General features: G+C 45.2%; 1 protein-coding gene across 9 annotated transcripts in view; it reads left to right on the top strand.

Moving 5' to 3' along the window:
- Positions 1-2,248: 2,248 nt before the first annotated feature.
- The window catches only part of YEATS2 (YEATS domain containing 2), a 63,117-nt gene continuing 51,434 nt past the window's right edge, over positions 2,249-13,931 (top strand). For 8 of the 9 annotated variants that reach the window (XM_078878551.1, XM_078878549.1, XM_078878548.1 and 5 more), the window contains exons 1-9: positions 2,249-2,506; positions 4,987-5,097; positions 6,034-6,131; positions 6,923-7,015; positions 7,807-8,064; positions 8,384-8,502; positions 9,717-9,878; positions 11,416-11,527; positions 12,847-12,891. In XM_078878551.1, the coding sequence (XP_078734677.1) occupies positions 4,998-5,097; positions 6,034-6,131; positions 6,923-7,015; positions 7,807-8,064; positions 8,384-8,502; positions 9,717-9,878; positions 11,416-11,527; positions 12,847-12,891 (987 nt within the window). In that variant the 5' untranslated portion in view covers positions 2,249-2,506; positions 4,987-4,997. Of the gene's footprint in view, positions 2,544-4,986; positions 5,098-6,033; positions 6,132-6,922; positions 7,016-7,806; positions 8,065-8,383; positions 8,503-9,716; positions 9,879-11,415; positions 11,528-12,846; positions 12,892-13,931 lie in introns of all 9 variants that reach the window. The other variant, XM_078878545.1, reaches the window with a different exon arrangement.

Below are 13,931 nucleotides of genomic sequence, written 5' to 3'. Positions count from 1 at the left end.
GCGATCCCCCGCCAGGACACTACGTGTGTGCGCTGCGTGTGTGTGCTCAGGGTGGGCACCAGGGGGGAGTCGCGGCGCTTGCAGAGTTGCTCCGAGGCCGTGGCACCACATGAACATCAGTGCTGATGAGCCTCAGAAAATTTAAACCGGTCCATTATTTTTCATTTCATGCTTGAAAACTGCTGGCGGGAGAGAATGGATACGAAGGAAGAAGCAACAACCGAGAAAAGAAAATGTTACTTGAACCGATTCAGAACTCCTCTGATCGATGGCGATGTGGGGCGGATGAACATTGCCATATCCTGTTATCGAGGATTTTTCTTTTTACGGATAATAGGATTACTTTTTCACGCAATATACCTGTATCCACTGTAAAAACTATGTAAGGACAACAGAAATCCGGTTATATAATGCGGGGCAGAGGGGAAATGCGTTTTAATCACGTACGTATGTTGAACTTCTTTTGCACCGTACGTAGCCATCCGTGTTAATCGGAGGTGCAGGACAGTAAGAGTGGGGATGCGGATAAGTAGTTATAATAATTATTCAGAGTTCTAAGAATATATCTCTCTCATAGCTGTCAACCCATACGGTTTACCCGTATTCTTGTACAGTGAAATTGAGTTTTCAGGTCCATACGGCGTACAACTGTTTCAATACGGGCAAAAAAAATGTATATTTGTTTGTGTTTCTCCCTTGTGATGGGATTTTGTGTGATGAACGTTGAGATTTATAAGGGCATGGGGTGACCAATAAGGTCTGAATTGGTCTGTAATAAGATAGGGCTCTGATAAGGGGTTGACAGATAATTTAATTGGGGCTTGAGGGACAAATATAATGGGGTTGCGGATAATGGGAGTTATCCTCTTATCTCCAAAGTATAATTCTAATAATTATTCAAAGTTCTCCGACTGTATCACTCTTATCCGAACCCGTACCTGTCAGCCCCTTATCAGTGCCTACCTTATTCTTTACCGAAAGAACCAAAGAATAAGAATTCCTGCAGTCACGAAAGTTTTAAGTCAGACCAATTCAGACCTTATTGGTCACCCGTGCCCTTATAAATCTCAAAGTTCAATTCACAAAATCCCATCACAAGGAGAGCAACACAAACAAAGTGACATTTTATAAATGTGCCCGTAACGAAACGGCAGTACGTCGCATGGACATGAACACTCAGACCTAAACACTCAATTTCCCTGTACAAAGAAAAGGGGTTAAAGCTTTCGTGACTGCAGGGATTCATCTTCTTGGTTCTTTCGGTAAAGTCACGTAGAAGGGAAATAATAAAAAAATAATCCCTACCCGTAGAGGTGGTTCAATTTCGATTTAAAGTTTTCGTGACTGCAGGGATTCATCTTCTTGGTTCTTTCTACGGGGAGGGATTATATTTATTATTTTATTATTTCCCTTCTACGTGACTTGCAATTCAGTGGCCTAAAATACAATGTTTCGCTCCGGATGATCGCTGCAAAGTATGATCTGTGTTTTGATTTAGTGTGCTGATCTTAAAGGTGCATTGATAAATGTTGATACTCCGACTGATGCTCCTGCTGTTGTGGAGTGACTCATGCAGCCAGCTATGGCTGCAGAGTTTGGTAGTACATTTTGTTTACGTCGTTTATTGTGAAAATTCGGTCACAGTTCCTATGATCACTGTTTCATTGCTTTTATGGCTTTATTTTGGTGACTTTCGAAAAGTGTTTTGGTTTGGCCATGTTTGTTGTAGTACAGAGTTAAACTGATGGCCTTAATCAAAGTTGTCTTGTGGTTGTTGTTGTTTGACTTGCATCCCACTGCGATTTTTGCACACAGCGTTGGTGTACGGTGCTTTTTCTGCAATATTTTGCTGTCTTTTCTTGGATTTTCTGTATGCACATAGTCACTTTAAGATGTGTTCTTGTTCATGTTTTTGTTTGTTGCGGTTGCACCCGATTCAAGAGCCGAATGGCTCACAGGGCTATACCTAATAAATGAACTTGACTTTACCGAAAGAACCAAGAAGAAGAAAAAGAATACGGGGTTAAACCGTGTGTGTGAACACAGTTATGTTAATCTGAATGGACGGGACAATAATAATGGGGATGCGGATAATCGGAGTTATCCTCTTATCTCCCAAGTACTTCTAAGAATTATTCAGACATATAAACAACAACAAAATAAATGTATCTCTCTTCCTGTTATCCGCAATTGTCCACTACGAGAAACGAATTGGTTGCGTTTCTTAGGCTTCAACCCCCTTGAGCCCCCACGTGGACTTAAAGGGCCGCGGCCGCGTACAAAAGGCGGTCTCCGTCTATGATCATTCCGCTCGCAAACCCCTCGTTACAAACCACGCAATATCCTTGACGACGCGAACAAAGAGGCGAACGCGCAGCCGTCGATTCTGCCGCGGTGGAAAACGACGAGAGCCGGGAGTGGAAGAGAAATCGGGAAGAGGCACGGGACCGAGGAGATCGCCGGTGGCTTGGGGGGTGCCTCCCCGGGCCGAGGTGCGCCGCGCCCGGTAGGGAATCTAGGAAAGTGGCGTGGTGGCTTTAATGGTAGGGCCTGGCGAGTGGCATGACATTTTTTTGGTTTCTTTAATTTGTGGTTGTTTTGTAGCGTCGTTGCGTTGTGTCATTGCCGTTGTGCAAGCTCAGTGGTGTCGAGGGATCTTTTAAATGTTGGAACATGGGCAGTGTTGTTCTCGTTAGAGGGATGACAGTGGAGTGAGTGGTTGGGCAGGTGAGTGTTTTTGTGTTGAAATTCACGTGGGGAACGATATACGGCGATTGCTCATGGGTGCAAGAAAAAGGCACCATTCCATACAGTTGTTTGTTATGGTTATGCCATGTCAGCGTTGTCGGTAGTAGGATCAGGGGGGGTTGGTTTTGTTATACTCAGTAATGGTAATTCAAATCAAATCTCAAAGTTGTCATTTGCGTAATTATCGTCCTGCACGTGATAATATGTCCAGGAGCTGCATGCCAATGTTGATGTCTGCTGGCCCACGAGATCGTCGTTTTGACATTCCTCGTTGAAGAGGCGTAGACTGCAGCGATTTGCAATATAGTTCCGTTTTGGTTGCATGGCCACAATTGCACCGTGGCTTGGCTTTAATATACCTCTGTGTATCTCAATGAGTCTCCATATATCTCTTTGCGTCACCGTATCTCTGTGGGTTTAGTATATGAGCCATAGTTTGGGTTGTATGGCCACAATCGTACTCCTGTAGGGGGCCACGGTGGCGACATATAAACCAGCTCGCCTGATATACAGGAGGGGGGTGGGTTCGATCTCGATCCTGTTGTATATTTGGAGTTTGCATTGTTATTCCCCGTGGTCGAGTGGATTTATCTCAGGTTTTTGTTCTCTCCATATTTAGAATGAACATGCGTTTAGAGTATTTGGCTGCTATACATTGCCACATGATTAAGCCACTTCGTTGTTGAGCTATCATTCGTTGTCAGGGTTACTTCTAAAGATAGAGCTACGTAGCTCAGTGGGCCTTACCTGGTAAAATTATTAAACAGATTTTTATAGTTTAGTTTCAAACCGTTCGGTTTGTCTTGAATTTTCCCATTCATGGAGGAGATCTTCATGTTCTGATTGCGCTTTATGGTTCCACCTGGGTCTGTGATGCATTCACACTTCACGTCGTCCCTGCCGCACTGGCATCGTTGCAGCTGAGTTCATTCTAATTCTTTCATTCAAATATTTAACTGGGTTATTCCTTGGGATGCAACTGTTTTGCGAGGGGGTGTAGGGAATGATTGATTGCACGCACATTGAAAATGAGGATGTGATGCATTCTGTCACGAAAGGAATCGCACCACTTAAAAATGTGTTTTGCACAAGTAAATACCGGTGTAGAGAATGGTCACTGGTGTGCACAATTATAAGAATAGATTTACCGTAAACCAGTGTGTAGAGTAACACGATACAATAAGTGCATTCTGAACTCGGTTTTACAGCTTGCGAAATTTTTCCATTTTGGTGGCTTTTCTCGTCATTCGCATATTGGATTTTTTTCTGAACTGCTGTACTATTTGCGAACTTGGGTACAATCTTCAAACATTTCCCAGTGAGGTTGTGTTTGCTTGTTTTTATGCTTCGTAATAATTTGAAAACATCATGCAAACAGCACTTGTGTAGATACCAGAGGTGTGGACTCGAGTCATGTGACTTGGACTCGAGTCAGACTCGAGTCATGAATTTGATGACTTGCGACTCGACTTGGACTTGCATAACAATGACTTTGTCCCACCTATGAGATGTGGACTCGAGTCATGTGACTTGGACTCGAGTCAGACTCGAGTCATGAATTTGATGACTTGCGACTCGACTTGGACTTGCATAACAATGACTTTGTCCCACCTCTGGTAGATACTGCAGTAAACTCACCAGTAATGTTGTTTGCCTTGTTGAGTTATATTTGTATCTATTAATGCTAATTAGTCTTTTGGTAGGTAAAGGTTCAGCCCTGCCTATACTTGTTCATGCCACTGCAGGTAGAATGGGCTCCACTAGATAAGGAGCTCAATAGATCCCCTTAATTGAATATTTGGCCTCCTCCTCAACGCTGGCCACATGTCTCTGAAGAGATGGGGGAGTACCCACACTTTACCACACCACACATTACCTTCTGATTGGCCAACTGTGGTGTAGACATTTACTCTGCTGGGTAGATATAGGCCGCATAGATGAAATAAGTGTCTGTTTTGATTTGAAGCTTTCGTGACTGCAGGTATCCATACTTTTTGGTTCTTTCGGTAAAGTCACGTAGGTTTAGAATAAAAGAAATCACGACGTTTCTGGCGCAACACATGATCGACGCTTGTGTTGCGCTCGAAATGTGATTTATTTTATTTTATATCTACGTGACTTTACCGAAAGAACCAAAGAGTAAGTGTCTGTTGTTTAATCTCCTTGTCGGGAGATCGAACCGACTACCCCTGATTTGCAAGTCCATTGTGCTAACCATTAACACCCCCTTTGCTACAGGAGAAGCTGACATGTCTGGTGTGAAGAGGTTATTTGAGGGGAAGGACCCCGACTATGAAGATGTGTCCACGGTTGTTCAGAATAAACGGCAGCGTGTCATGGAGCAGTCAGGTATGATTGCCTCGCGTAAACCCATTGTTCCATCTGCCAAACCCAGGGCTCATTTCAAATGCTGCATGTAAATACGGTGCAGTACAAACTTGCATATCTGACTCGTTGAGAACTGAGGTATAGGCAGATGTGTGAAGAGGTTGGATTTATGAGCATCTGTAGGAAATTACAGTTACACCATGCATAGATACTGCACTGGGTGGGGCAGTTAATTGGTCAGGGTGGATATGTGATGGTCATTTATGTAATGTACTGCACTACACTGCACAATAATCATGCTATCACAAAAGTAATGTAGCTTTACAGCAGGACCTGTGGAAGTGGTGCGAATGTGATTGGGGCCTTTCTCCAGAAAAAAGATTGCTGATGATGTTGATGACAATGGTACTGTTGACATGCCTGACTTAAAAATTAAGTGCCCACATTTCATCAGTAGACTATCGACCCAAAATGTATAGTTGGCATTATCTATCATTTATTCCACTTAATATGTTCATTGCCTCATTGGCCGTGTAGCAGCAGAGTTTATAAATGCACAAAAATTGAAAATGAGGAAGTTGTGCAGCATCATGAGTCAACGGAGTTCCTCTGGGTTACTAACCCATCCGTCTCATTGTAGTTTTGGTTTTACCTTGCTGTCAATGTTATGTATGTTGAACTTCTTCTGCACCATGTGTAGCCAACCATGCCAACCGGAGGTGCGGGTGAAGGACGACGGGGGAAAGACATCTTGGGGCTGTTTTCGAGAAAGACATTTAATATTTCCTCTCTGTGCGTTCGTGCATTTCTATATGTAGTGTTCGCATTACTTTTCGCTGTCGACCCAAGTAAACAATTGTATCGTCGCGTCCCACTGAGTTTCGGGAAATGTAGTCTTAATTCTGTAATGCGTGCTGGGGCTGTGTGCATAAATGGTCTTGTTCCGTGCCTCTGCAGCACGTGACGCCACTGTCCAGCGCATTGAAGCCATCATCCGAGAACAGTTTGCCCAGGAGGTGAAGAATAAGGAGCATGAGATTGAGATAATAGACTTGGTATGTGAACCTGTGACTGTCAACCCATTTAATGAGCACTGCGTGTCTTTTTAGTGGTTGTGCTGTATTGGATATTTCCCAAGCCAAAGCAGGACCAAACCGTGATACGCTGACCACACAAGGCACCTGAATCTGGCTTATGACCAAACAGTGCATTGAGATAATAGACTTGGTATGTGAACCTGTGACTTTCAATGAATTAGATTTTATTAACACTGCGTGACTTTTAGCGGCTGTGCTGGATTGGCTATTTGCCAAGCCAAACCAGAACCAAATCGTGATACGCTGGCCTCACAAGGCACCTGAATCTGGCTCATGACCAAACAGGGCCAGGGGCCTATGTTGCATCAGTCACTACACTTGAACATTTGATGCTGACGTTACATGTCAATTGCGTGTGACATCAGTGGCACGACTCGCGTTCTTGCAGTGAAAAAACAACCTCGCACCTCCTCAGCCATGCTGAGGTGGTTCGTTATTGCCCCAACGGCATCTTGGTTTTTTTAGTGGGAAAGAAATAATTGAATGGAATGGATGTGGACCCCTGCCGCTCCCCTCCCCCCCGTAAAGGCTTTAACAGACTTGCGTAAAGTGCTGTTAGCGAGCACCTATTAAGACCGGCATGGCACATGAAGCGGTGGGTGGCCTGCACCATGCCTGGCGGCCTTAGTGAGAAAGAATTAATACATACCTATACACACATTTATAAGTAAACTTTCATTTCCAGCATAGGCTCAATGTCATTGTGCATTCTCCCACCACATCCTGCTGCCCACCCCGTGCTGATGCAGCGGCTGGCCGAAGCGCGGAGAATGATGGACAAGCTTCGCGCCTGCATCGTGGCGAGCTACTATGCGTCAGCTGCACAGCCCAGAGCTTCAGAGGTCAGAACTGTTCGTCTTTTCAATGAATTTTTCTCGGTTCCCCAAAGGTGTTTGACGTTACACACCGCGTTCGTTTGTATGAGCTTTAGCACGTGCACTGGTAGGTGCCGCATTGGTGACATTTGTAAACAGGGGGTGATCCATTTACATGTACTTCACTGATTTTAATTGGCTTTGGCAGGACGTGTTCCAAGAAGGAGATATGACTAATGATCAAGAATAGTGACGGAATGGCGGCCAAGGAGTATAACGCATCCCGCACATCCATCATGCGGCGATGAAATCGGCTCCTGTGCAGGTGCTAGGTGAATTGTTACATTGCAGAAACCATATGACATGGCGGTGGCTTGGGAACACCTTAATTCTGCAGTGGATTCATCATGGCTGATGATGGTGATTACCCTCTGTGTAGTCGATGCACATGTCACACTGATTGGTGGCACAGCTGTTAGCGCACTGTGCTACAAACCCGGAGACTTGAGTTCGATTCTCACTGATGGCCAACACGAGTGGCGATTATCTAAACCGGTCCTGGGCCTCCCCTAGGTCGACTCAGCCTCACATGAGTACCTGGTGCAATGTGTTAAAGTCGGACGTGGTTCGGGCCACCCACCCCCTCCTGTGCCATGCTGGCCTTTATAGGTGCTCGCTAACAGCACTTTGCCCCAACAGTCTGTTGAGACTATACAGGGGATTTTTGTCTTTCTACTTCACCTCGAGATGTACCTGTCTTTGGACGCTTTTGTAAATCCACACTGTAAATTACTGTTGTTGTATTCGGCTCTCTCCAGGGTGGCGAGCGCAAAAAGTCCGTGGAATCGACGGCGTTCAACCACCCGGCCATCCGCAAGTTCATGGACCCTCCCTCCAGGTCGTCCTCGCCTGCCAACCAGAGGTCGGACTGCTCGTCCCAGGGCCAGTCGGAGACGGAGTCGATTTTCCAGCCGAGTGACGAGCGCGATGGGTACCGGGATGAGAGGGAGAGGGCAACAGAAGAGGATCCAGACTTGGCCAGGGAGGAGAGACGCCCCTGTAGGAACACTCCCAAGGTGTGGCTTTGTTTCTCGTTTTGAATGTGCTTTGTTCGTCCTTTAGGCTCACGAGGGCACACATCGACTTAGGTCAGTTAAGTAGCAAGAGAGATTTATTATGACATGACCGAGTGGTAGCGGGAAGCAACCATCTAGCATTGTATTGATTAATGGCTATAGATAATCACATGCCTCCCACCACATAAAGCTGCCTAGTTAAAATAATCCTTTTCCATTATGATAGCAATGAAAAATAGCATTGAAACCTAACATTCACACCTACTTTTCCCTGTGGTCGCTCTTCACGTTAAATTCTCGATTTTGTTCGGCTATACAGGACACGTTTGGAGTTCCGAGTGTTGCAGAGGTGGAAAAGAGAAGGACCTACCTCCAATCGGGGGATGATCCATCCCGTCTATATTTCAAGAAAACGATCGTCGTTGGAAATGTTTCAAAGTAAGTCACTAGTTTTGCGCGCTCTGAACTTGTCCCGTTTGCATCGCGCACTTTCAGATGCACTTTTGCGGGCGTCTGGAATGCCCTTTCTTATTAGGAAGTCACTGGAGTAATGCATTTTTTATTTATCTAGATTGAAAAGTAATTTGTGTTTAGTTTGTTGTCCTTCCCCCACACCTCCAATTAGCACGGTTGGCTACGTACGGTGGAAAAGAAGTGCAGCATACATACATATGATGTGACTGTGAATGTCACTGTGTGGTGCCGGGCTTGCGAAGCCACGGCGGATAATATGTTGTCATTATGTACAGCCCGGTTACTGGGCATAGTACCAGCTCTAGCGGTGCTTGGGTGAGTGCCGGTCAGCGCGGAGGCACCACGTACAGTGTGCGGTGCGGGCTCCCGGTGAGGGAGCAAGAGGGAGCGTCAGCCAGCCAGGGTTACGTTGTGGCATGATACGCTGGTTGACCTGCCGACACGTGACTGGATGATATTGTAGGGGGGCCACCGTTGGACGGGGGCCGCTGGGTGGTCACATGGTATAAAGGAGCTCTCGGGAGCCTTCGGGAAAGAGCTCAAGAGATCTAGAAGGTGGGCGGGGCGGGGGGCGGAGCCAGCCCAGGCCGATATAACGGGGCCCCGCGAGGGGCTCGGGGTTCTTCGTGTTGCTGGTGAATAAGATCCACGTCGGGTTGAAGAAGCCTCTAGCCACGTAGTCCGGGACCCAGCTTGTGGTCCGGACCGGGATAGCGAACCGTGTCTAGTTCTGCCGTAGTGTGGTTAGATGGGCGTTCATCACCCAAGTGTAGGTTGCGTTATGTTGTGTTGAGTTGGTGAAATAAATAGTGTTGCTTCCAAGACGGCGTCTGCGACTCGGTTGGACTCACTACACGTACATTATCCCAGACAAGACCAAGGCAATAAGTACAACAATGTAGCGATTAGAAATAAGAACAAAAATCACGATATACAAATTAGAGCCAAAGCAAACCACGCAACAGAAGAAATTCGAAACGGTGCACAAACATACATTTATATTAAATACAATAAAATAATGTTCGCGTCATGAAAATTGTCTCCGAGTATTTTACTTTTAAAAACCATCCTGAGGAAACTAAAGTTACAGAAACCTACAAATGGATTTCGGGTGTGATCATTGCACTTGCGTGTCAAGAGATGAAGGATATGTGGCAATGCCACCTTCTCCCGCGCAGGTACATCGCACCGGAGAAGCGCGAAGAGAACGACCAGTCGACACACAAGTGGATGATTTATGTGCGCGGGTCGCGACGGGAGCCACGCATCGACTACTTCGTCAAGAAGGTCTGGTTCTTCCTGCACCCGAGCTACAAGCCGAACGACCTGGTGGAAGTCAGGTACGAAATGACTAAATACGGCTCTCTCGATTAAACCTTGCCATCGTGCTTGAATTCAGGCATGGGGAACAGTTCCTTAATGAGGGCTAGTTACAATAGCTTTGGCGGGCCGCACATTATCACAAATCTCATTAGCTTGTGTTGTTAGCACGAAAGGCTCTTGCAGCGATAGAAGTGGCTGCGATTGCGTTGACGGGTTGAAAATGACGAGCGCTGCTCTGATGGTTTGCGGCATCGGTAAATCTCACGTGGTTGCGGGCCGTATGAATCAAGCCTGGTCATCGTCATCATCATCACGCTCCATGGGCAGATAGCCTGTAGGTGTCCACTGCACATTTTGTCACTTGTTTCCAGTTTCCTCTGTCTTGTGGCAATATGCTGAAGTCGTGTGCTGCATCTTTCTGTCACCAAACTCTTATGTCGTCAAGCCGGTCACTGTTAGGTCTTCCTCTCTTTCCGGTTCCTTCCATTTTACACGCTTTTATTTAACTCACTGTCTGTTGTCGTATTCTCAAAAAATATTGTAACTCAATTTTTACCCACTTCCCAATGTGCTATCGACTGCAAACTTGGTATACTTATGCCATACTGATGACAAGACTATATTCTATCATAAAAAATCAAAAACATATTTTAAAACATTATTTTACACGCTTTTGATAAACTCACTCTGTTGTTATATCCTCAACTCTGTTGTCGTATCCTCAAATCTTGTAACTCAATTTTAACCCACTTCCCAATGTGGTATCGACTGTAAACTTGGTATACTTGTGTCATACTGATGACAATACTATATTCTAGCATAAAAATGATATATATTTTTTAAACAATCTTTTTTATATGTTATGTTTCGGCTTGGGTCTAATTGTCCACGCTCAACTCACGTTGGTTGTAAATCACCACGGTCCCTTACGTTATGGCAAGCCTCGGGGCCACTTCCTGGAGTCGTGGAGTTCTGCCATTACTCCTATATTTTCCTGTTGTCTATCCTACTTATGTGTCCAAATAGTGCCAGTGTCCTCCTTTCACTGCCTGCATCATCAGGATTTCTTCTATGTGCAACCTTTTTCTTCTACGTTCGTCATTCTTTGGGACCAGTCTAGATGCAGTATCCTTCTATAGCAATACATTTTGAATACCAATATTTTATCTCTGTCAGTAATGTAGATTCTTCAACTCTGCTGAAACATCTTACTTGTTTTGTAACTGCACACAGTGTACACCAGGGCCATCGTTGACATCCGTAGCACTGGAGCCGATGCTCCCCAGCACGTTTTTTGGCCCTGGAAAGTGCCGTTGGCGTGGCTTGTGTTGTTGCTCTGGAGACCAGGGAGATTGATGATCGATGTTCGGTCGATGCGTTGGTGGCATTCATTGTGATTTCCCACCTAACAGAGTGGGCCGCATGAAGGCTGCCATCTTACGCTCTGTTTTGTAACTTTTACGTTGCGTCACTAATCCACGATGTTTTCTCCTGGGTTCGTCACCGCCTTGTCGCATGTTGCGCGCTTACCGACGCCGAACACATGTTTTGCAGCGAGCCCCCGTTTCACCTGACGCGACGCGGCTGGGGCGAGTTTCCCGTGCGAGTTCAACTCCACTTCAAGGACCTGCGCAACAAGCGTGTCGACATCATCCACCAGCTGAAGGTGCAGCCATGGGGCCCGATGGTGGCGAGATGTTAACTACCTCGCCTGGTATACAGCAGTTCGTGGGTTCGATCCCGACCCTGATGCCTGTATGTTTGGAGTTTGCATCTTCTCCCCCTGGTTGTGTGGATTTTTCTTCACATTTAGAAACATGCCTTTAGAGTGTTTGGCTGCTTTAAATGTCCACATGATAATCCACTTAGTTGAGATGTCATTTGTGGGCAGATCGCTTCTGAAAAATAACTATACAGGCAGTCCCTGGGTTACAGAAAGGTTAGGTTCCCGAGAATGATCCGTAACCCGAATTTTCCGTATTTCGGAGACTGAACAATTTTCCCCCAAAAATCAACGATAAAATCCCATAAATAGTTGTTCCTTCTTGACCGTTTTCTCTCGGTACCGTATCGCGCTGTCCATCTTATATCGCTATCTGTATGGTATCACTGTACATACGCTGTGCACCTTCATATAATTCTTTCATTCATCGAATATCTACCATAACACTACCCATAATTAAACTGATGGAATATATACTGTATCCAGAAAACAAACAATTACGTTACAAACAAATTCATTTACCTAGTGAAGCTCGGGCTCGGTGAAGGCGGCGTTTTGGCGGAGCGAGGCGTAAGGTGGGGCTTACGCTTCGCTCTGTGGTATTGATCCGCAGACCTCACCGCGCCGCACTATTTGCGCTTACGTAACAAACGCAAAGTTTCGGCATATTCAAAATATTAACGTGATTTAGGGGAGCATTTCCATAAAGTCGGATTTCCGTAAGTTGGGACTTATTGGATAGCTCAGTGGCCCTTAAAATAAAAAGTCTAGTATAAAATAAAAAATAGTTTAGTACAAACGGTAGGTGATGTAACTTTCAAGATAAAAGGTAAAGGTGCAGCCCTGAAATTGCTTGCTCTACACCAATGCTACGACGAGGCCCTCAACTAGGGGGATATCTAGAGAGCTCCTCTGGAGTGCATTTGACCAATTCTTACACACTGGCCAAGATGTCTCAAATGTCGTGAAAGAGGTGGTAGTACTCTCATTTTACCCCACCACACACGACCTTCCAATCGCATAACTGCGGGATACCCATTTGTACCACTGCGTGGATCGAGGCGGCGAGCGGGATTTAAGAAACGTTCCTATTGTTTCTCAGCTGCCTCGCCGAGAGATTCAACAGGAGACCTCTACATTGGCGTCGTTCATTAAACCGCGGCGGCAGATTCCCAATGCTTCTTTACGTGGTGTTTTATAACAATTGTGCGTTTTGCCGTGTTGCCGTATAATTTACGTGGGTTTGTACATTGCGTTTGCAGTTGGATCGCACCTACACAGGACTGCAGACCCTCGGGGCTGAAACTGTGAGTACATCAAGTTCTGTTTGCATCGCTCGTTTGTGGCAGAAGTCACGTTTCCTTTACGTAATTCTCATTGCATGTGTAATTGTAATGTGAATAAAAGATTTCAAAAAATTATAATTTCACTTAATTTTTATAACCCTTTGTCAATTTACTACTTGATGAAGGCCGACACCGTGATGGTCATGGGGGTAATTTGACCATATTCCACCACACTGTTCAGTAAAGGTTGGTAAATGGGTGACCCCGGACCGATTCATATATCACTCACCACTGACATTTAGCCATAGCCAGGAATCAAACTCAGGTCGCTGGGCTCCTAGTGTGATGTGTGAACCACTGCACCAAGTCGTAAAGGCTGCCACGATAACATTGAAAGCCTTGCCTAGCCACCGCCAGCTCGGTCCTCTAATTCAGAAATCTACCCAGCACCTGCTCACGTGCTGATTTCATTGCTCCATCGCCACGGTTGAAGTGCGGTCGCCCGCTCCTTGACTATCACTGTCATTAATCCAACCACAGGCCATCATTCCTGCAAGCCCTGACATGTGCTGCCCAAGCCCACTTACTTTTCTGAATGGTCTCGTGGATTTATGTGATCTCCTAAATATATACGTGTTCCATTTATCCCCAAAGTCTTGCATCTTTTTCAGTTTTGTCCCACTTTCTTTTTAAATGTCTCATGTTTCTGATCCATTTCACAAAGCAGTAAGTACGCTTTTAATAATAAAAATAATAAACAATGTAATTCCGCGTAAAACACTGGAGAGTGGATTGTGTTTCTCTATATTTCAGTGAGAGGGTGAGTTGTTTGCATGTCAGAGGAGTGCCGTACTGCATGACACAACACATTTCGATTTAAAGCTTTCGTGACTGCAGGGATTCATCTTCTTGGTTCGTTCGGTAAAGTCACGTAGAAGGGAAATAATAAAATAATAAAAATAATAAAAATAAAACATAATAAAATAATATAATATTTTTTTATGTTTTATTTTTATTATTTTATTATTTCCCTTCTACGTGACTTTACCGAAAGAACCAAG

Source organism: Lampetra fluviatilis, chromosome 51 (genome assembly GCF_964198595.1).
Source record: "Lampetra fluviatilis chromosome 51, kcLamFluv1.1, whole genome shotgun sequence".
In the NCBI taxonomy this organism is placed as follows: Eukaryota; Metazoa; Chordata; class Hyperoartia; order Petromyzontiformes; family Petromyzontidae; genus Lampetra; species Lampetra fluviatilis.
Note: the sequence above shows the minus strand (reverse complement) of the source record. Positions and strands in the feature narration are given on the sequence as shown.